Genomic DNA, 23,039 nt, shown 5'->3' on the forward strand with positions numbered 1-23,039 from the left:
GGCTATTTTAATTCTTGCATTTTCAAGGGTAAGTGGAAGGACTAGTAACCCAGGTTACAACTACCAGTTGGTCCCACCTACTTTGCCGTCACTGCCCTGCCCCTTGGGCTGCTTTGACACAGGTTGGTTTCTTACCAGATACCAGGTGCCCTTTGAGAATTAGTCTCACTTTGCCTGCTGCTGTTTTTTTTTAGTGTTCTTAAAAATTTTTTTCTTAAATGTTTTTATTTATTTTGAGAGAGAGGGAGAGCGGGGCGGGGGGGGGGGGCAGAGAGGCAGAGAGGGAATCCCAAGCAGGTTTCGCGTGTCAGCACAGACTCTGATGCGGGACTTGAACCCACGAACCACGAGACCATGACCTGAGCAGAAACCAAGAGTCAGATGCCCCTCGCCTGCTGTTTTGAATGAGTGTAGCCTTTGTGCGCAGTGGGCACTCAATCCATCCTGAGTGAATGCAGCTTAACATCATCATTTGGTCTCTGGGGGTCTGAGTGTCCTCTATGTAAAATGAGAGTACTGGCAAATGACTGCTTATATTTCTTCCAGTTTTAACATTCCATGAGGCCTTTTGGACAGCCATTTAAAATTACCTCCCAACACGAAAGCTGTTTCCAAGCAACAGAACAGTACTTCCTGACTCCTTGCCTGACCTCTCAGCCCACAAACATGTTTCTCACCGAGCCTACAGCATGATAGTGTCTGTAATGCGTATTTATTTATTACCTAGTGATACATCTCAGGTTGTTATTTAGCTTTCCGGCTGTGTGGGTCCTGTCCTTGAGATTAGAGTGTAAGCTTCCCAAGCCAGATACTATCCAGAATGTGCTCAGTAAGTATTTGTTAAATAAATAAATATTACAACAAGGAATAATCTTCCTTCTGTCTACAGGGAATTCTGGGCTTAAGGGAGGCAGAAGAAATCAAGGGTGAAGCCCCGATTTGCGGTTTGGGAAACATGGTGTGTGATGAGGCTGCTCTTCAAGACAGGGAGTCCTGCAAACATGCAGGTTTGGGGCAGGGAGGAGAGGAGATGAATTTAGAGAAGAGCTGCATTCTATACATCCTTCTTGAGATTCTCAGAGAGCATTGGCCAGGCCAGGTAATTATTTTGAGACATGAGGTCCTGGCCAAAGGAACATACTTTGTGTTCAGCCCAAAGCTTCCCAAATAACTGAATGTGTGTGTGTGTGTGTGTGTGTGTGTGTGTGTGTTTTCGTGTTTGTTTACTTTTGGGAGGTGGGGAGGGGCAGAGAGAGAGGGAGACACAGAATCCGAAGCAGGCTCCAGGCTCTGAGCTGTCAGCACTGACCCCAACTCGGGGCTTGAACCCATGAATTTTGAGATCATGACCTGAGCTGAAGTCAGATGCTTAACCGACTGGGCCACCCAGGCGCCCCTAACTGAAAACACTGGTATAACCTGCGAAGAGAAGCAGGGCTAGGAAGGAAGCCTGCAGACCAAGTCACCTTTAAGGAATGGCCAGGGGCATTTGAAGAAGAGCATCCAGAGAGGGACGAGGAGTTTTAACTGCTGGGCCTTCATCTGGGCCCAGTGCTTCCATAGGTACAGGGAAAAGGCAGAGACCCACCTCTTGCCAACGGAGCGACAAGGGAGCCCTTGGGCCATGTCCTGGACCGTGCGTGGTTCTTGGGAAGATAGAAGGCACTTGAGCACTTCGCTCCCAGGTTCAACTCTCCCATCACTCTCTCTTCTCAAAGAAATCACCCCTTCCACTAAAAGGAAGCTCAGAGGAACACTCTGGAGTTCAAACCAAGAGTAACCATCCACTCTTGTAACTGTAATAAATCAGGCTTTAAATTAGACCTGATGTAGGCAAAGACAATACAAAACTTTAAAAGCATAGAAAAATGAATGTTCTGAGTGAGTCACCTCACTCACTCACTATCATCTGGGACTGTCCTCAGACTTCCCTTTAATGTTTCATTTCAGCATCAACAGCATCAGTTTGTTTCTTTTGGTAATTGCCTATTGGCATATGGGAAACTGAGGCAAGGTGAAGACGTCGAGCAAGGGGGTGCACGGGGTGCTCATGCTGGTGGGATTGAACAGTGGGGTAGCCACTTTGGAAGAGAGTTTAGAAGTCCCTCAAAAAATTAAACACAACATTACCATATGACCCAGCAAAGGGCATGGGGTTTCCTTTTGGAGTGATGAAATATTCTAAAATTAAATAATGGGGAGGCACTTGAGTGGCTCACTCGGTTGAGCATCCGATTTGAGCTCAGGTCCTGATCTCACAGCTCGTGAGTTCGAGCCCCGCATCAGGTTCTGTGTTGACAGCTCAGAGCCTGGAGCCTGCTTCAGATTCTGTGTCTCCCCCTCTCTCTGCCCCTCCCCTGCTCATGCTCTGTCTCTCTCAGTCTCAAAAATAAATAAAAACATTAAAAAAAATAAAATAAAAAGAAGAAAATGCAAGGGGGATGAATACTTCACTTTCAAGATAAAATTTCTCTAAATAATATAAAATTAGCGAGTTGTTGTTTGCTACTTCTTTGTTCCTCAAGTGTTTTGTCACCAGCAGTTTGTTTTCACAGCTGCGTGGCAACTGAGAGACAGTGTTATCTCCGATTCCTTTTTGCCAGAATACCTCTTTCTTTTTTCGTTTTTATTTATTTAGGTAATCTCTGCACCCCATGTGGGGCTTGAACTCATGAACCCCGAGATCAAGAGTTGTACCTTCTTCTGACTGAGCCAGCCAGGCGCTCCTCCAGAACAATTCTTGGTGGTAAAATTAATCTATCTCTAACTGAGATTTCTTTTTCTACTAGAAGCGTAAATAACAACCACCCATTGGTTTCTGAAATATGTGTACCAGGGGTGTCTTGTCATTTCTACAAAATCACATAAGACATGTTTACTTATATAATTTGTCCATACATTTCTTAGATTTCTTTCCACAAGTCAGGTTTGTTGAGGTACAATTTATATTCGGTCAAATTCACCCTTGAAAGGTTTCCAATTCTATGAATTTTGGTGAAAGCTTACAGTCATAAAACCACCACCACACTGGAGATGTATACTTTTTCCATCACCCTAGAACGTTCCCTCATATCCCTTTGGACTCAACCTCCTCTCCCCACATCCAGGCCCTGTGCCCCCCTGACCTGAGTGCCCTTAGTGCACTCTTCAATTCCTATCCTGTGTTCTTGTGATTTCCTCCGAGATAAATCTCTCTACCGAGCAGGGTGCTGCTTTGTATCCCAACGTGGTACCTGGCACTTAAAAGTTGCCTAGCGAATAATGCTGAATAAATGAGTGAATCACTTGTGTTTTAGATTCTGCCAAATCCAATCAGAGACTCTGCTCTCTGATTTCCAGGACATGCCATTTGAAAAGGGGCTATTAATGTCAGGGAAAGCTTTCACCTAGAGTTTTAATTTTTACAGTCTTTTTTAAGCACATTTTTTTTTTTTAAGTTTATTCATTTTTGAGAGACAGAGAGTGAATGGGGGAAGGGCAGAGAGAGAGGGAGACACAGAATCTGAAGCAGGCTCCAGGCTCTGAGCTTGTCAGCACAGAGCCTGACGTGGGGCTCGAACTCATGAACTGTGAGATTGTAACCTGAGCCGGAGTTGGGCGCTTAACCGACTGAGCCACCCAGGCACCCCTCATCTTTACAGTCTTTTTAAAAAAGGGGCCATAGTGATTTCCAACTTCAGGGATTTGGCAGAGCATTTCAAACATTTTGCTAGACTTGGGGCCTACAACTTTTTGGCTGAACCAGCTTGTGGACCTCTATCCTCTCAACTTGAATAAACAGATGGAAATGCAATCTGGGACCAAATGCAGCTGCTGCATAGTCCTCCCCCAGTGCTCCCTGTCTCTGATCGCTCCACCTCCACATGGCAAGGCCTAGGGTCTCCTCCAGAGCTTCCCTAAACAGGTTCTATGGGATTCCAGACCCATTTTGTGAAGGACATCTGCTTGAGTGGGAACGTAACCTCCCTTACCATGCAGGGTGTGGGTGGCCCTGAGAAAACTCACCTGCAGGTGGCTCATCAGTCAGGCCCAGATCCCTTCCATCCTTCCTGATCTGATTCCTCTTCTGTCTTGATAGGACCCAGAAAATTGACATCCCCAGAGCAATTACAAGAGGCAGTGAACAAAATTCCTCCTTGGCTGGCTAGTTATAGGAAATGGCCTAGTCCTTGAAGAGAACGGCCCTTTCTTGAAAGGTATGGGTGCTTTTCTCCAGACTGTCCTACTGGACCCAAGCAGGGGGGGTCCCTGTGCACTTTCTGGGGTTTGGCAGTCCTCCCTTATGCCCTTTGCCCCATAGCACAGGTACCACAACAAACAAACAAACAAAAACACATAAACACATGCTCCCTCCTGGGGAGGTTGCTCCTTGCCTCCAAGATGAAATCTTCATACTGGCATCAAATTGCATCTGATAGAGACCGCATTCCCTTCCTTCCTCCTTTGCCTCCACACTTTGCTAGGCGACTTCCCTGCGTGGCAATGCATTATGTAGGCCAAACCTGTCAAGGCGTGAACCCCTGGATACAGGGCAAGGTTCTGAGAGATGTTGCTAAATAAACCAAATGGCAAAAAGGTGTTAATTTTAGTGTTGATTGTGTAGTTCATAACCCTGTGGACCGATAAACCATTACTCAAGGGAAGGGGGCTGGAGGTGCGGGGGAGGGGAGCAGGGATGCTGGAGATGGGTAAGCTTCAGAAAAAGGTAAAAACAATAAAGACAAAGAAAAAAAAAAAAGAAGAGGGGTCAAAGTAGAGGAAAGCTTATACTCTTCATGCAGATCTAAAACTGTGACCATCAGATTTTTGCGCTATTACCACCATGATAAGAAGTCTATTTTATTTCGTCGCGCGGGGCGCGCACACACATCCACAGATGTATGGAATACACTGGAAAGTAAAATCGTGCACAGCTAGCCCCAGGCGTGGGTGACTGGCTTCTCCAGCACAGCCGGGGGGCCGGGGTCACGCCGCCAGCAGCCGGAACCCCGAGGCCCGCCCCAGGCCGGCAGCCGACAGGGCCCCCGCGCGGGGGAGGAGGGCGGGCCGGGCGCCCGCGGGGTGGCTCGGGCTCCCGGCCGGGGCTCCGCGGTGGCGGCTGGGCACACGGCGCGGCGCCGAGATGGACGCGCGGGACTGCGCGGCCGCCTGGTGGGAAATGGTGGCGCGGAACCTGCGGTGAGTGCTGGCCGCGCGCAGGGCCCGGCGCCCCGTCGTCCCCCCGCCCTGAGCCCCGGGGATGGGCAGGGCGCATCGGGCCCCAGGCGGCGGGCGGACCTGGCCCTGGGCCTCCCCGCAGGGTTCGAGGGCCCCCAGAGACCTGCGAGCCCCCCGGCGCCCTTTGGGCCGCGTGATCCTTCGCCTCGGCGCCTGTTCCCACCCGCGAGCCTCTAGGGTTTGCTTTTTCAGGAGCTTACATCCCCTTGGGGGTTCTGAAATAGAGATTTCCAGAAAGATGGCTCAGGTTCCTCTACCGGTCTCTTACCTGCTTTGACCATTGTGCTAAAATTCCGGGCGGATTTTTAAAAAGACCAGTAATAGTGACAATACGAATCTACCATGACTCTTAGATGGCATCCACTTAGGTCAAAGGCCTGTCTGTGTGGGCGGAAGGCCAGCTCCCCCAGGGGGAACTCTCTTGGATATATTTAAAGAACATCCCTCCATAATGCTAAAAATGTATAGTGCATTGAAACCATACCTGTGCCAAGTTCTTACATCCTTTTAACTCTGAAATGTCTGTATCAAGTGGGTTTAAACTTCTTCTTTCTCCTATTTTAAATCCGTGGCTTTAACAGTAATGTTAAACTACCCTGAATCGACCAGCAATATATTGCCAGTCTCATTTGCATTGAATCCAGGTGTTGGTTAGAGACCCTGGACTCAGGAGACTCAGTATCTTGATTTGTTTTGTTGGGGTGGGAAGGTATTGGCATTTCTGTTCACCTTCCTTTATATTCCTATGTTTTGTTTATTGCTGATTACAAAATATCCAAGAGTCACATCCAGACACCAGGGACTTCACTTTGAAATGTGTGAGTGATGAAGACTAAAACCGATCTTGTCTCTTCTATTCCTTCTGGAGCAGAGAGCAGCTCTCCCCTGGGCCAGCAGTGTAGACCCACACTGACCATTAGTCAGAATATCCTGACCGATTACACTTTTCAACTTCACATTCCTGGGCCTTACCTCCTTGACATGGTTGTTCTGAAAAAGCTGGCATTTTCTGCTTTATCTTTCATGCTCTCTCTAGAGTTGACGGCTGATTATTTAACATTTATTTGGCAGAGAATCAAAGCTGCAGTTCATGCTTTTAGAGAACAATCCACTTTGTTGATAATGGAATGGGACATGGGGAATTGGGGACCCTCTCTTACTTGCTTTACTAATTACTAAAAAAGAAGTCTCAGGAGATGCTTCCTGAAAGAATAAGATACAAGCACATTTCGTCATCTCTACTGCTCTAATTTAAGACCTGCTGAGGCTGAAGCACAGACCGATATCCAGCATCCTGGATCCTTTTGTTTCTTGGAGCCAAGTTAGTTTAGATCCGCAAGCATTCACGGAGGGCTGGCCCTGTGTCTGGAACCGCTAGTCGCACAGGATGTATTGTGATGTGTTGTGTGACTCAAGGAAAACATTTAATGAAAAGGTGTTTTCAGTGATTATTTTTTAATGCCTTGGGGATCTGTTTATTTTGCAAATATTTCATAAGGTGTAGTTGCTACTTAAGATAGACGGGTCCAGGAGAGTAAATCTTCACTTGCAATTGGTTTTCTTCAAACTAGAAAAATGGGAAATGTGCTCAGGAAAGAAGCTGAGGGAAGCCAGTGGGCTATTTCCCTCTTCGTTGCTCCCCATTCACCCTGAGTCTTTGCATTTCTGGATAATTTAAGAATACCCCCCGCCCCCCATGAGCAGGCTGGTAGACGGATTCATTCTTTCCACAGCACTGGCTGTCGCCTCCCCGTTGGGCACTAGTTTAGGCTTGAGCACAAAGAAGTAAATAAAACTGGCACAAATCCCTGCTCTTGTGAAGCTCACATTGATTAATTTTCTTTTCTTTTTTTCTTTAAAAAATTTTAAATGTTTTATTATTTATTTTTGAGAGTGAGAGAGAGAGAGAGGGAGAGACAGAGCATGAGCGGGGCAGGGGCAGAGAGAGAGGGAGACACAGAATCCGAAGCAGGCTCCAGGCTCCGAGCTGTCAGCACAGAGCCCGATGCGGGGCCCAAACTCATGAACTGTGAGATCATGATCTGAGCCGAAGTTGGACGCTCAACCGACTAAGCCACCCAGGTGTCTCTCCCATTGATTTTCAATTGTAATTCAGAAAAGAGAATGAAGCCTTTCTTCTCTACCCTGAAGCTACTAATACGCATTGCTTCCTTCTCCCGTAGGAGAGAGATCCACTTGCAGGACAGTTCTCGGACCCGAGCTAGACAGGGAGCACCGTAAAAACAGCACTATATGCCATGTGGTTCTCGTCAGTGGGAACGCAGGACTGATAGTGGGAAAACAACTGGAGAACAATTACAGGTCAAACTGAGGCCCAATTATAATTAGTGGGAGGGGTGAAAAGAGAGGGAAGGTCACCGTGGAAGGTCTATCTCAGAGAGAGGCTTCAACAAAGAAGAAACCCTTGAGTGGATTGACGGAAGGGGAGGATTTGGTCGGGAGGAAAGAAGGGAGGAGAACACAGATATAACTTAGGTGCTCGGTGATCAATTCATGTTGGCTGAATGAATGGGTACATGGGACGCCTGTGTGGCATTGTCTTACTATTTGGAATAGCTGTCTTGCCAAATGGGGTTAGAGTTGGGCTTCCTAAAGCTGGTGCCTCTGAGCGTGAACATGAATGATTCGCCCCGCAGCAACTCAGGTTCCAAGGTAAGAATGATCCAGTTAGGTTCTGTGGCCCCTGTGGGATGCTGTGCAGTTACAGCCACAGCTGATCAAAGGGCAGGCGAAAGAACACCAAAGCATCAAGGTGGCTGTTTGATGTGGCTGGCCGTTAGCGGGGATTGGGCTGAAATCGCATCCTCCACTCAAATAAGGTCTGTTAGCCACTGGTGACTTTTGATCCCCCGCTGATCTAGGGGAAGTCAAATTGACAACCCCTAGTTAAAAGAAGTTGCTGTGCATTATTGATGCTCCGAGGGATCTGGTCACTCTGTTCTCTTCCCGCAGTGCTTCTCACAGAAGTGCCTTGAGCTATTTGAGAGAAGGGTCCTGTATGAATTATTCTTTAAAAACAGAAACATATTTCCCTCTACTGCTTCTGCTTCCCAAGCACCCTGCTACCTTCAAAAGATAACTTAGCGGGAGACTAACAGGCAGGGTAGCGTGAGTTCAGAATCAGGAGAAAGAAAGCCTGAGCCAGCCAACTGGAAGGAAGCATAAGAATTCAACCTGTGTTCCGTTCTGCCCGTCTGGACTTGATCTGGGGCTCAAAGTGGCTTCTCTGGGGTGTTGGTTTCTTATCTCTAAAATCAGAACAACAATGTCCTCTCCTTCCCACCTCCTTCATGGAGGCTATTTTAAAGTATTATGAAACAATCATTTTCATTTTCTCCTTGCTGATTTTAGGCGTAGGCAGTTGCCTATGCCTGCTACTTGGAGGGCTACCCATTACACTTAGCCCACGTCTCTTTTCCACAGCCTGCAGAATTGCTGGAAATTCATTGGCGATGCATGATCTTCTCCCTTCATGCCTCTTCCAGACATATAAGCACTCTGAATTTTTAGTATTAACACGAGGGAGAATTTCTTTTTAGAGGTCTTTCTTTAATGACTTTGGAGTCAGAAGGCTCCTTGAGAACACAGGAACAGGAAAGGAGAAGAGTGTGGGAGGAAGAATGGACCCTAAGAAAGGCCAAGGGTGCAGAAGGGGAGAAGGCAAGAGTGGGGGTGGTCCTGAAACAACTTCCTCTAAGGACTGAATTTTGTTGCCAGAAGCCAGTCTTGTTCTTGAGGTTCATTTGTGCCTGTGTGGATGGCAAGCAGCATTCACCGGGACTGTGACAGCTCAATGGACATCTTCATAGAACTCTGGGGTCACACCGACCTGTGTACACGTGACTCGGCCATTCATTGGCTCTGTGGCATTGGGGAACTTACTTAAACTTTTCAGTCTCCTCATTTGCAAGTTGCAGGTAACAACAGCTATATTTTAAAATGCTCTGGTCTAGCAGAGAAATCAGGGTTGGGGGGGGGGGGGGAAACAGTGCATCCAAAGTGCTTTCCAGTCCCACAACCTCATGATTTGATACACTGAGCAGTCTTTTACATTGACAGAGTGAAAGAGGGAAAGGGATTTCTTTAATGGATGATGTGGATAAAAACTGGAAGCAGGAAGTGGTGACACTGACTTCCTGTGTCCCTCGTTTCTCAAAGGTAGGAGGCATTCAACTCTGATAAGAGATGTGGCTTGAGACGGAGGTGGCATTAGTGACCCCTCATGGACAAGTCCTAACTAACTTGTCTGCTGATGGCTCCTGGTTTGGGTGGTTTGTGTCATGGGAACAAACAGTAGAATAAACAAAATGTGTATGGCCTGCTGTGTCCCATTTCCTGACCAGGCCCCCGCCCTGATGCAGCAACAACCTCCAGGTACTCCCCTGCTCCCCACCCTGCTCCTCACAGCCACTCTTACCTGGGATGTCACGTCAGAAGTGGGGATTTTTCTTTCATTGGCTCATTTCTTCTTAAGACCCAGCCAGAAGACTGGGGAATCTGATGATTTTTCATGCACTGCTTTAGACTAATAATAGTTAACATATACAGCACTAAATCATGATGTGATCAAAGACTGTGGCACCTGTTAGTAGTCTGCATCCTATTTCCTGATGACTTTGGGGTCCAGCCTTGGTCTTCTTTGGGGATGCACTGGGGGAACGGGCCTGACCCTGGTGCATTCATGCCCCCTCCCACTTCTGTTCTGTGAAACCTGGGCTTTTTCAGCAGCTGGTTGGGGCCTTGATTTATTGCCTTCCTTTCCTATTCTCCTTAGTGCCCAGTCCTGATCTGTCCTAATTACCTACAATTCTGTAAAACATTTTGCTTTAATGCCAAGTCACCTGTAATTCCCAGTGTTAGTCTCTGAAATTCTATTTGGTTGTTAAGAGAAAAACCACACCAAGACAAAACTTGGACTAATTTTGAACACCTTGTTTTTGTTTCACAATATCTTTCAGATCCATTCCACGTTCCTGTTCAACACTAGGAAGAAAAATTGCGGCTCTGTACAACAGCTTTACTAGTAAACCATTAAAAGAACACATTTTTCCTCCTTTGATGAACATGCTAATATTTTTTAATTTTTGTAAGTATATATCTTTCATTAATTTGCCTATATATTTTTTCCCAAATAAAGACCTCACTGCCTTTTAAGTTGTGACAATGAAAAAGGCATGTCAGCTATAAAATTGTAGCTAGAGGAGCGTCTGGGTGGCTCAGTCAGTTTAGCATCTGATTTCAGCTCAGGTTGTGATCTCACAGTTCATGGGTTTGAGCCCTGTGTCAGGCTCCACACTGACAGTGTGGAGTCTGCTTGGGATTCTCTCTTTCCCACTCTCTCTGCTCCTCCCTCACTCGCACTTTCTCTCTCTCTCAAAAATTAAAAAAAATAAAATAAAATTGTGGCTAGATTTCAATGATCTGAAACCTGTTTAACACTGGCTTTGGGGTCTAGCATGAATCCTTGCAAACTGTTGGGGGGAGATGGATAGAAAAACATGGCCTTGTGGGTGGGGTTTAACTTCAGGAGCTCAGTCTTCATATTAGCTGGTAATATGGATACCTTACTGCTTGGTGTATTCTCTACTTTCTTGCTTCTTCATTTTACCTGTACCCCTTGAAAGAGAGAGAAAGCAGAGAGCTGGGGTGGGGAGACACTGATGTGAGTAATCTGTTTTCCCATGTTTTTTCTACTGAGTGCTGTTAATTAATGTAACAGTGTACATTGTAACAACACAGTCCTTCCAGCGCACAGCCAATGCTCTCACTGCCTGGTCCCACAGGTATGTTGATTCTGGCCATCTCATGGTTTGTGGCTAATGATTAGATTTTATTTAGTGGAAACAGTAACGCTTGACATAGGAAGAATCCTCATTCCTTTCTTCTAGACCCTCTTAACTTTTTAGGGGGATAGTCTCCTTTGTTTTTAGCTTAAGACTAGGCTAAGGATTGAATAAACTCTATTATGGTCTATCACACTGGTGCTATTTTAATTTTTTTTTTTTTTCAACGTTTTTTATTTATTTTTGGGACAGAGAGAGACAAAGCATGAACGGGGGAGGGGCAGAGAGAGAGGCAGACACAGAATCGGAAACAGGCTCCAGGCTCCAAGCCATCAGCCCAGAGCCTGACGCGGGGCTCGAACTCACGGACCGCGAGATCGTGACCTGGCTGAAGTCGGACGCTTAACCGACTGCGCCACCCAGGCGCCCCACACTGGTGCTATTTTAAAATCTTGCTTTAGGGTTTTTTGTTTTCTTGTTTTCTTGTTTTGTTTTGGCACCTCTCCTGTGGGCTACTCCTAGTTTATAAAGTAAAATACTTCGCTAAGAATTTCGTGTGGTAGCTTGCAACTTAGAAACCATGTTAACCATGAGACTAACTGCTTTTTTCGATAGTGATTAAAAGACACGGAATTTGATTTGGGGTGTTGATAATGACTTCTGCTTTCTAGTCAAAGCACCCTTTCTTGTGGATTTAAAGAGACCGGAGTTAAAGATTGCTCACACAGTGAACTTCTATATCAGAGTCGAACCTGGGGTGATTCTGGGAATCTGGTGAGTGCACTGAGGGACACTGGGCCGCTTCACGGATGTGGTTTTCATGTTACAAGGGCACGGGTGAGCAGCACGGTGTGAGTCACCTGTGGAGAGGTTGGTGTTTCTTGCTGTTCCATATACCTTCCCTTTGTACGGATATCTGACCTACCTGAATTTGCTTCTCACTAATTTTACCTTGGAGTGCAAAGTCTTTTGGGTGTTGCTCTGTGCATTGGCTCTTTCACCGGGTCTGAAGGACCTGCCCTGCCTCACTCTTCTGCCTTATTCCACACCAGCCTTCCTACACTATTGCAGACCTGCTGGCCTCCTTGCACACCAAGCCACACTCTCACAGGATATGCTCTGAGTGCAACACTTTGCTCCCTCCTTTCGGCCAGCTAACTGCCTACTCATCTTCAGGGTCTCCATTTCAATGGTAATTTGGTAATTTTCAATGAAGCCCTGCCTCATCTCCCATTTTAGGCCACCTGTGCTTGTCCTGTACAGCATTTATTCCCACGGTAATTCAATCAGTGCTTGTGCGATTATTTGGTTAATGCCAGTCTTCTTTACAAGACTGTAACTTTTGTAGGTGACTTTGTTGGTGGGTTTTCACTGCTTAGCACAGTGCTTGGCACAGAGAAGACACTCAACTGTCAAAATCATGAGCGTTCTGTTGTTTGTTTTGCTATGCTAATGTCAGTATTTTTTTCTGTTTGGTTCTACTACTTGTTCTTGGCTGCCATTTTTCCAGTGTCCTGTTTTATGCTTCCTCTTCCTGAGTTCAAACGTGTGTTCCTAGAATGTGTGGAAACCAACATGGGTTCACATAACTTCTTCCTAATGTGCACCGTGTGGTTCAGCTAATTGTGCTGGCATTTGAAAATCTTTTTATTCTTTGCTCCTGCCCTGGCTTATCCAGCTGGCAGTGATGCCTGTCCTCTCGGTGCTGATGGGTTTGATGTCAGACTTTGTGCCCCTAAACGGTTGAGAGGACTGAAGATTTATCATTACGTAGCCAATTCTCCAAGTCCCTTTGTGACATGTCATATGGCAGGATTTGCGTCCTCAGGATTCGTTCACTGATTTAACAGGGTGGAGGAACTGGCGTTTAGGCAGGTGTTTAAAATCACAAGGTCACAGCTTTCTGGAGAACAGCTTCATTTCACACTAAAGTTCTTTTCTCCTACCTAAACTGGTTTCCCTTTAAATTCTTTCAACTTGTTTTTTTCAGCGAAACAAATAGCAGGTGACAAATACCTATTGTCTTTTACTTGTTTCCACCCAATGGACTTCATTTCAATGGACAGCACCTAAGATTCGCAGTCTGGGAAGATTAATAGGTTTAGGCATCAGAAGAACTAAAACAGCACATGGTTAAAAGGGATTGTTTCTGTGCATGAGGGAGGTGGGGTAGAGTAGTGCTTTCTGCTGTAAGATGTTTGTGGTATTATATTTTAATTTTTACCAGGTGCATATAATACTCAGAAATTTCTATACATAAATATGTAGTATATATTTTTACATATATAAACATATAAATCTATATGATTGACGTAAGGAGGGCTTCAGACTTTGGCTAGGAAAGCCAATTACCTCTGTTTGTTAAAACCTTTCCTTGCTCTTCAGGCACACGGTTCCCAGCTGCCGGGGTGAGGATGCGAAGGGAAAGGACCGTTGCTGGTACGAAGCAGCCCTTCATGATGGCAATCCGATCATTGTTTATCTTCATGGCAGCGCGGAACATAGGTCAGTGCCTTTGCTTGGAGTTTTTTGTTTTTTAAAGAGAGAAGTAGCATTTCAGCCCCATAGGGGAATAAAAGGCAGAGCTCAGTTTTCAATTCTGTAAGCATGCCTCCATATAGTCTTTTCTCCTTTGTGGAAATTTGAGGGCGTTCTGGCAATAGGCTTCTCTTAAAAAAAAAAACCCTACATATTCCATATGTAGAATAAAGTAGATCTTTAACTGAAAGACTAACTTCTAAAATTTGGATCCCAATTTCAAGGAAGGCAGTGGTTCCTTTACTCCAAAGAGTGTCTGAAATGATGAACTGAGCCCACGGATAACTGGAAAGGGAACAGGCATGAGATATGGGGAAAAGGAGAGCAATTTCCATATCACTGGTCTTCTCACAGAAGTACATGGAGATTCCTTAATTACCATGCATCCTATTAATCAAATGCATGGACTCCCTATGAGACATCATCTGGAATTCTGACCACTGGTACTGGGGACCATCTGACTGGTTCTAGTCTAGCATACTGATGCCTCAGCCCACTCTCTGTTGTTCCATCCTTGCTTTGTAACAAAGAACGCCTCCCTGAAGTCCTGCTCCCTTTTGATGTGCTGCCAGAGCCTCCAGTGGGCCTGTCATCGGTGATGATTATCAGCTGTGACTGCATCGCTTTGGGTTGGGGGAGGGGTGACGTGCCTCAGAGACCTACAGACCCAGCTCTGTCTCTGAAGGGACATTGCACACTAAGTGACAAGCTCTGGAATCTGCCCCTAGGCTCTGTTGCCTGTGTCTTTTTTTCACTCTCTTTTTCTGTCTTGATGGCTTTCTCAAGACTTGACTTTGCACCAAGGGCTTTCAGGAGATGTCCATTTTAGAGAGATATTTACAGAGGCTTTCCATGAAATTCAACATCTTTCAACACTGTTTAACATTGTTCTGATTGGGCAAACTTGGGCACGGTGCTACAGTGTATGTATTTGGCCCACACGTTCATTTCTGCCCCTCTGTGTGAATCTGCTGTTACCCCAGATTTACTGGCTCTGGGGTGAGCCCCAGCTTCTTCCTGTTTCCTGCCAGAAGTCTCAGCTTGCTACCAGCAGTACTGAGCCAAAAGGAGGCCAAATGGGAGGTCACCAGGACCTTGGTGAAAATAGTGGTTCTAGACTTGGGACCCAGAGAAAAACCCCGGAGGGTCCCTGAACCTCTTCCACAAAATTGTACAGAAAATGTCAAATGTTAAGCTTTTTCTGGGAAATGGGCCCATAGCTTTAATTACATGTTTTAAGGGCTCCATGATCCACGGAAGTTGAAGACATTTGGCTCTAAAACAAAAATTCAAATGGTTTTTAAAAGAATCCTCTGCCTTTTGAATCATCTTTGTCTCCCTTTTATTAATAGAGAGTAGATGATATGGTTATTTGGGGGAAAAAGGGTTTCTTGTACCTTCGGGACTGTGAGTCTGTCTCCTTCACTTCATCTTGCACTTAATGGCAGGGTGAACAGGGTACAGGCACATCTTAGTTTAGTGAACATGGCTGTGTCATCCTTTGTTCTGAAAAGCCACTTTCCGGAACTGATTTTCCTTTAGCTTCTAAAAGTATTCTTAGAAATAAGTTTTGCTGTGTAGCAGTGAAAGGAAGTGGATTACCAGTAGTTAATCACATGCCTCTTTTGAGAAGCACTGGCCACCTGGGCATCCGGCACCCATACAGACGCACACAGCAGCGGTGGGGAGCCATCCATCATTCACCCTGACACATCCAAGCGGGCTATGACACCAAAAACCATTTCCCTTCCTCCTAGTTATTTACTTTCCTAACCTGAAAAAGAAAGGCATGAGGTCAGATGCCAGAACCATGATAGTGATTTTTATTGGATTTGTCATGGTAATTCCTAATTCTTGCTTTTTTTTTTTAATTGTTTTTTTTTTTTTTTTTTTTTTTTTTTACCTCCTTTACAGGGCAGCTCCTCACAGACTTAAGCTCGTAAAGGTATGTCTGAAGGGGCCTCAAGGTACCAATTCTATGTCTTTATTTATTCTCTTTTGGGCCACAGCCACAGATCTTTCTCAGCCCTCAGCACGGATATCTACTGAGAGCTCCTGAGAGTGGGTTTGGTGTCTAGTGCTCAAAGTCCCTCACATGGGTTTCTCTTCCTGCAGTCACCACGGGGGATGAAAACAGAAGTGAACATCTCTGAGAACCAAAACACTTTCATAAATATATTACCTTCATCACCAGATGGAGTTGAAGACCTATTTGATTTTTCTGAGGGCTGGGAGGAGGGTTGAGAGAGTATATTAAATGTGAAAGTTACTCCTATGGGAAACAGCCCCCCCCCCCCCCTTTTTTTCTTTTAGTGGAAGAGGATAAAGACATAGAATGTCTGCTTTTAAAAGTCATTCAGGGGGCACCTGGGTGACTTGGTTAAGTGTCCAACTTCAGCTCAGGTCATGATCTCATGGTTTGAGGGTTCCAGCCCTGTGTCAGGCTCTGTGCTGACAGCTCAGAGCCTGGAGCCTACTTCAGATCCTGTGTCTCCCTCTCTCTTTCACTCTGTCTTTCGTGCTCTGTCTCTCTCTCAAATATAAATAAACATTAAAAAAAAAAAAAGTCATTCAGGCTCTGGCTTCCGTCCCATGAAGGGTTTTGCAAGTGAAATGGTGGCCACACTGCTCTTCTCGCTAGCCTGCTACCTGACTACAGTTTGTGGGGCGCGGCCCCTGCATTTCCAAGTGTGAGGGAGCAGGCTTTCCACTCAGCCATATCTGACTCATGGCTGGTAGGGCAGCTACCTGTTCATCTTCTCCCACACCCTGATTGGGTCACCTCTCCCTCAGGTGACCAGGCTGCTTGTCCAGTTATTGACCGCAGGACCTGATCTCTCCTCCCACATGCCCTCCCACCTCAGAGCCCTTTCCTGGCGTGACAGCGTTAATGGGAATCCTGCCAGGCCCAGCATGGCCAAGTGCCCCCTTCATCCTCCCTCCCTTATTCAGACAAGAAACTCCTCTCTTGTCTACTCCTCCCTGTCTTCACTGCCTTCTCAGACTGACTCTTGCGGAGGAGTGGTGGTCTGGATGCAGTTCTGCCTGGGATGATCATGTCTATTAATTTTTAGGTTTGCTTTCTACCCTGCACCTCACTCTCCACACTTCCTAGGCCAGATGGTGGTGAAGCTGATGTCCATGAGAACATGTGTTTTTCCCTCTCCCACTCTTGGCAAAGCTGAATTGTATATCCCCTGTGTGCACAGAAAGGAAAAGAGTCGTAGGTGTAGGTGTGAAAAGTAGCCAGGTCATGCTTGTGATAGTTGGGGTGGGAGGGGAAGGTATGATAAGACTTCTTCCCCCAGGCCGACCCTGGATACCTTGTGCCATGGTCATCATTTCCCAGCCTGACCAAACATCTTAGCCCTTCATTCTCTTCTTTGAATGGATGATTTCCTTTAAAAATTAAATCTTGGGGTACCTGGATGGCTCAGTCGGTTAAGTGTCCGACTCTTGATTTGTGCCCAGTCATGATCTCACAGTTCGTGAGTTCGAGCCCTGTGTCAGGCTTTGCGTTGACAGTGTGGAGCCTGCTTGGGATTCTCTCTCTCTCTCCTCTCTGCCCTTCCCCATTCACATATGTGCCCTCTCTCGCTCTCTCAAAATACATAAACTTAAAAAAATTAGATCTTTACTATTGTTGTCGTTCCTCTCTTTCTTCTTGCCTTCCTTCCTTCCCTCCTTCTCATTGTCTCATTCATTCATCCATTCATTCATAGCTTCAGTCATTCAACATGGCTGTTTTCATTAATTTGTAATCCACCTTACCGTCTTTATCTCTTTATATAAAGTTTTTATATAACTGTGATTGCATCTGCATGTAATTTTATGTTGTGCTCTTACTTAATACTACCTTATAAACATTGTTCCATGTTTTCCCATAGTTATCACAGTCACTAATTTAAAAGGTGATCATTCTCCATTATATTTATTGACAATTGTTTATTTACTTAACTATTCCACTGTTCTTAGATACAACATTATCTAATTATAAAGTCAATAGTCCCCCTGCTAAAATCATTTAAACAATATTGATAGAGAAAACTTTAAGCCTTTAGTTTATTCTTCTTTTGGAATTTTCTCCTAGAGATCAATTCTTAGGAGTAAGATCTGTTACTGTTCTTGAGTTGTTTCATCAAGTGGTCTTTCATTGTATAGTGATCACGTGAATACTCCAATTTCCCCGGATGCCTAACTGCTCTGTGTCTTGGATAACTATTTTGGAGATATTACAAAGTTTCACTTCGTTTCTCATTATCAGTTGGATTTATATTTAAAGATTCCTAGTGAGATTCGGCTACCTACCTCTATGCAATGGCAGGGGAAGTGCAGTGTTTGGACATAAGCAGTCCCAGGTGTGAATCCTGGTTCTGCCTCTAGCCATTTGGGTGACCAAGAACTAGTTACCTAAACCCTCAGACTCAATTTCTTTATCTATAAAATGGGGATAACACCTACCTTTTAGGGACTATTGTGAGGATTAAAGAACATTTTCCATTTTTGTCCCCCTTTTCTCTTTGCCTATCATTGCAATTCATTTCATTTGAAATTATATTTTCGTATTCCTTCCTCATACATCCACTTGGGGCTTGGCAATGGTTTCACAGAATCAGGCAATCTGTTTATTTTTGATTGGTATTAACTCTTTGTTCATATTTAATATAAATATCTTCCCATTATTTGACTCCTCTGCTACAACTCTGTGTAGACCTTCTGTTCTCAAGGGAATTCTTGAAACAGACATTTACTATGTACCAAGATACTTTAATATGTCATTTCACGTATTCTTCCAACGATCCTGAAGATAGCCACTAGTGTTTTTCACTTTTCAGAATAATATTTACATATTCGGATGTTTAGTGGCTTGCTCAAGGTCACACAGCCAGTAAGGGGCACAGCCGGGGTGTGAGCAGGCTGTCTGACCCTGCTCTGCCCCCGCCTCGCTCCTTTCCTTTTGAGGCTGACCTTCTCACATTTGAAGCCAGGCAGCAGATTTCATCTATTCCCTGCCTATGAAACCATCACAACTAGTTTTATGGAAGTGTTGAGGAGGTTATACCACCTTTTCTGTTTACACCCCCTAATTAAAATGGTAACAGCTCCTTTGTCATCTAGGTGCTGAGTGACGGTGGCTTTCATGTCCTGTCTGTGGACTACAGAGGTATGTGTTAAGAACAGTATATAAAGACTTTTCAATAAGCAGGAGGGCTTTTGATGGCCCCGGTTTTGGAGGTAGTGATTCTGTGCTTGTCTTTCCTTACTTCCAGGGTTCGGGGACTCCACAGGGAAGCCCACAGAGGAGGGGCTGACTGCAGATGCTATTTGTGTCTATGAGTGGACCAAGGCAAGAAGTGGTACCACCCCTGTGTGTCTCTGGGGCCACTCTCTGGGTACAGGGTAAGTGGGGTCTGAAGATGGCTTTAGGTGGGTCCTTAGGACTTTGGTGTCATATCAAAGGCAGCAGTGAACAGAAGAAGGAGCACTGAGCCAGGAGAGGGGGCTCTGGTTTCTCTCACATCCCACATGTGGCTAGAGACAATTGCCATCGCAGATGCTAGTTTGTAATGCACGGGAGGGTGTAGCTCTATGGTCATCTGTGACACTGAAACCCATTCCAGAACTCTCCTTGAGAGTTTTAAAGAAAAGGATTCTTAATTTAGGGCCACTGGAACTCCTTGAAATCCTATGCGAAATTTTGTGTCTGTGTTCTAGCGGAGGGTCCAGAGCTTTCATCAGATGCTCATATTGGATGTCTGTACTGTTTACTTGACTGTTAAGTTACTGCTTCACAAATGTACTAATTTTCATTGCTTTACAGAGTTGCAACCAATGCCGCAAAAGTACTGGAAGAGAAAGGTACCATAAAATGCTCACACGTTATTTCTTAGCTGGGGGTGGGAAAGTAAACACTGTGCACGCTCAGAACACAGAGATACCTCAAGCACCCCAACCTGAGACAGTTTCTGATAGTGTAATAAGCTTTTTTTTTCTATTTAATACAAAATAACAGTTGCTCTTCAAGATCATGAAATTAAAAGTAAATGCTGAGGAACAGTTAAAATTACCTTTGAAAAAGCCCTCACTGTGAAGTAAATGTTACTATGGAGTAATTTGGATTATAGGGGAGGAAAAAATACATTTATGAAATAACAAGCAGGACTTGCTTGCTGCAGCCCTTCTTCCATCACGTTAATGTCAGTGTTTCCCAAAGTGTTCTGACAGCTGCCTGTATCAGAATCCCCAGAGGTGCTTGTTATAAGCACACAGTTCCTGGATCCTAGCTGTTTTCATGAATTAGAATCTCTGTGAATAGGACAAGGGGATTTTGATGTACGTTAAAAGCACGTAATCTCTTGCGTTATATCTTAAACCTAACTTGTCAATACAGGTCAGGTTGAGTTACATAACATTTGAAAGCAAGTCACCTGCTATACGCAGTCTTAGTTATGGAAATAAAGCAGATATTATTTCCTGCTCCTCTAAGTTCTCATAGCTCCCTGCACACACTTCCTGCACAGTGTTGATGATGCTGTATTTATCTGACCTAAATTCTCACACAAATGAGTACTTCACTTCTTAGATAAGCAATGACCTTAGAACACTTTAATTCCATTTACATTCCTGACTTATGAACTCTTGCTATCATGTATTTTAATTTCCTCTTTATTACTCGCTCCATAAAACATTACTATTCTTATAGTATGAAGTCAGTATTTAGATTTACCCTTTTCTTTGCTTTTTACTACTTATAGCATTTCTGTGCTTTCATTTGGGATTTTTGTTCTGCCTGTCTGTGGTGAAGAATTCTCTCAGTTTGGGCCTGAAAATATCTTTATTTTATCTTCATTTTTGAAGGATATTTCCATTGGGCATGCTTGGTTGGTAGTTATTTTATTTCAATACTTTGAAGACATCATCCATTTTGTTCTGGCTTTCACTATTCCATTGGGAAGTCAGCTTCCAGTCTTACTGCTGCTCCTTAATTTGAAGATAATGTTTACTTTTTCTTCTGGTTATTTTGAGATTCTTTTTGTCTTTGGTTTTCAGCATTTTTACTGTGATTTTCCTAGGTGTGGGTTTCCTAGTACTTATCCTGCTTGGGGTTCATAATACCTCTGAACTCTGGCTTGATGTTCATCCATTTTGGAAAATTGGTCATTATATCTTCAAATATTGTGCCTACCTCATTTTTCATCTTCTCTCCCCCCGGGACTATAATTATATGTATTTTTTTAGATCTGTTCCCATGTCCTGTATGTTTCCAATATTCTTTTCTGGGTTTTCCAGACATTTTTCTATTTGTGCTCTAGTTTATTTTTATTTTTTTAATTTTTTAAAAATGTTTATTCATTTTTGAGAGACACAGAGAGACAGAGTATGAGTGGGGGAAGAGCAGAGAGAGAGAGGGAGACACAGAATCTGAAGCAGGCTTTAGGCTGTGAGCTTTCAGCACAGACCCTGATGCGGGCCTCAAACTCACAAACCTCAAGATCATGACGTGAGCCAAAGTCAGACACAACTGACTGAGACACCTAGGTGCTCCTGTGCTCCAGTTTAAATATTTTCTTTTGACATAGTACACTGTTTACTATGTAATACCAAATTTTATTAAATATTAAAATTTTAATAAATATTTTACTATATTACAGTTTATTTACAAGTTATTTTAAAGTCCATATATCATAATGCCAATATCTAGTTCCTTTGTTGATCTGTTTCTGTTATCTGTTGTTGTTGTTTTGTATTTTTGGTCTCTTTATGTTTTTGTTTTTATTTGTTGTATGCCTAATTATTTTTGATTAAATGTAGACATTGTTTATGGAAATTGTAAAGGTGATTTGAGGGACTAGGGATAATATTCCAGACAAAGTTACTTTTCTTCTGAAAGGCAGTTAAAATAGAGGGGAGATCACCTTAATTCAATCAGAAATTGAGCTGATTTGAAGCTGGGCTTCAGTCTTTATGACAGCTGGTCTGTTTCTAGTTCACCATTACTCCCAGGGTGTAGTCCTTTGAAGTCCCAACAAAAGTCTGAGAAATTTCTTGAGCCCTCCTTCTTGTCAGATTCTGAACTCTAATTTTTGTCCTTTTGATCCTGTGGGAATGCTGAAAGTTCTCTCTAGATCTAAGCCTCTATGAGCAGCCACCACTGTTGCTTTCAAAGTTTCAACTGCTTTGAGGGGAAAAGCAGCTCAAAATCTTGTGGCTGTTTTTCTTTTGTTATTGGCTCTCAAAATCTCATTGATTTAGTAGCTCTGAGATGCCTTCAAACATACACATATACATATAGTAGCCCTCCCTTATCCATGGGGAGTATGTTCCAAGACCTACAATGGATGCCTGAAACCACAGATAATACCAAACCCTATATATACTATGTTTTTCGTATATATATATACTTATGATAAGCTTTTTTGAAAAAATTTTTTTAATGTTTATTTTTGAGAGACACACAGAGTATGTGGGACATGGGGGAGGGGCAGAGAGATGGAGACACAGAATCCGAAGCAGGCTCCAGGGTCTGAGCTGTCAGCACAGAGCCCGAGGCAGGGCTCGAACCCACGATCCGTGAGAGCATGACCTGAGCCAAAGTTGGATGCTTAACCGACTGAGCCACCCAGGTGCCCCTGATAAAGTTTAATTTATAAATTAGGCACAGGACACCTGGGTGCCCCAGTTGGTTGAACTTCTGAGTCTTGATTTTGGCTCAGGTTACGATCTCCTCGTTCATGGGATTAAGCCCCACATGGGATTCTCTGCCCCTATCCTACTTGCACTCTCTCTCTCTCAAAATATAAATTAGGCACAGTAAGAGATTAATAATAACACACTAACATATATAACAGTATACTATAATAAAAGTTATATGACTATGGTCTTTCTTAAAACATTGTACTGTATTCAGTTCCTGTGATGATGTGAGGTGATAAAATGCCTACACGATGAAGTGAGGCAAATGATGTAGGCATTGTGTAGTGTTAGGCTACTACTGACCTTCTGATAATATGACTGAAACAGGATTATCTCCTTCTGGACCATACTTGACTGCAGGTAACTGAAACTGCAGAAAGTGAAATTGTGGATAAAGGGGGACTACTGTGTACATATACAAATTCATATCCCCGTCTAACACACATTTTCTCATTGTTCTTAGAGGGAGTGTTGGCTAAAACAACCTAGTAAGCATCTAGTACTTTCTAAACAATGAGCTGCAGAACAATCTCCCTTCCTATAGTACTTTGCTTTCTTAAATTATCTAAGTCATGAAAATGTGGTTTTATGTTTTAGAAGAAGGTAATGGTTTTCAATTATCATGTGCATAGAAATCTCTTGGGGTGGGGGTGCTTGTTAAAAATGAGCATTCTTGGGGGTGCCTGGGTGGCTCAGTTGGTTGGGCACCTGACTTCTGCTCAGGTCATGATCTCATGGTTTGTGAGTTTGAGCCCTGCATCGGGCTCTGTTCTGACAGCTCAAAGC

The 23,039-nt window shown here is 44.2% G+C and overlaps 1 protein-coding gene across 2 annotated transcripts in view; it reads right to left on the reverse strand.

The window, feature by feature from the left end:
* Positions 1-7,254: 7,254 nt before the first annotated feature.
* PYGL (glycogen phosphorylase L) overlaps positions 7,255-23,039 on the reverse strand; it is a 69,640-nt gene continuing 53,855 nt past the window's right edge. The window contains exon 21 of one of the 2 annotated variants that reach the window (XM_042943195.1): positions 7,255-8,214. In XM_042943195.1, coding sequence (XP_042799129.1) covers positions 8,169-8,214 — 46 coding nt within the window. In that variant the 3' untranslated portion in view covers positions 7,255-8,168. Of the gene's footprint in view, positions 8,215-22,360; positions 22,624-23,039 lie in introns of those variants that run through there. The other variant, XM_042943198.1, reaches the window with a different exon arrangement.

This window comes from Panthera leo, chromosome B3 (assembly GCF_018350215.1).
Source record: "Panthera leo isolate Ple1 chromosome B3, P.leo_Ple1_pat1.1, whole genome shotgun sequence".
Lineage (NCBI taxonomy): Eukaryota > Metazoa > Chordata > Mammalia > Carnivora > Felidae > Panthera > Panthera leo.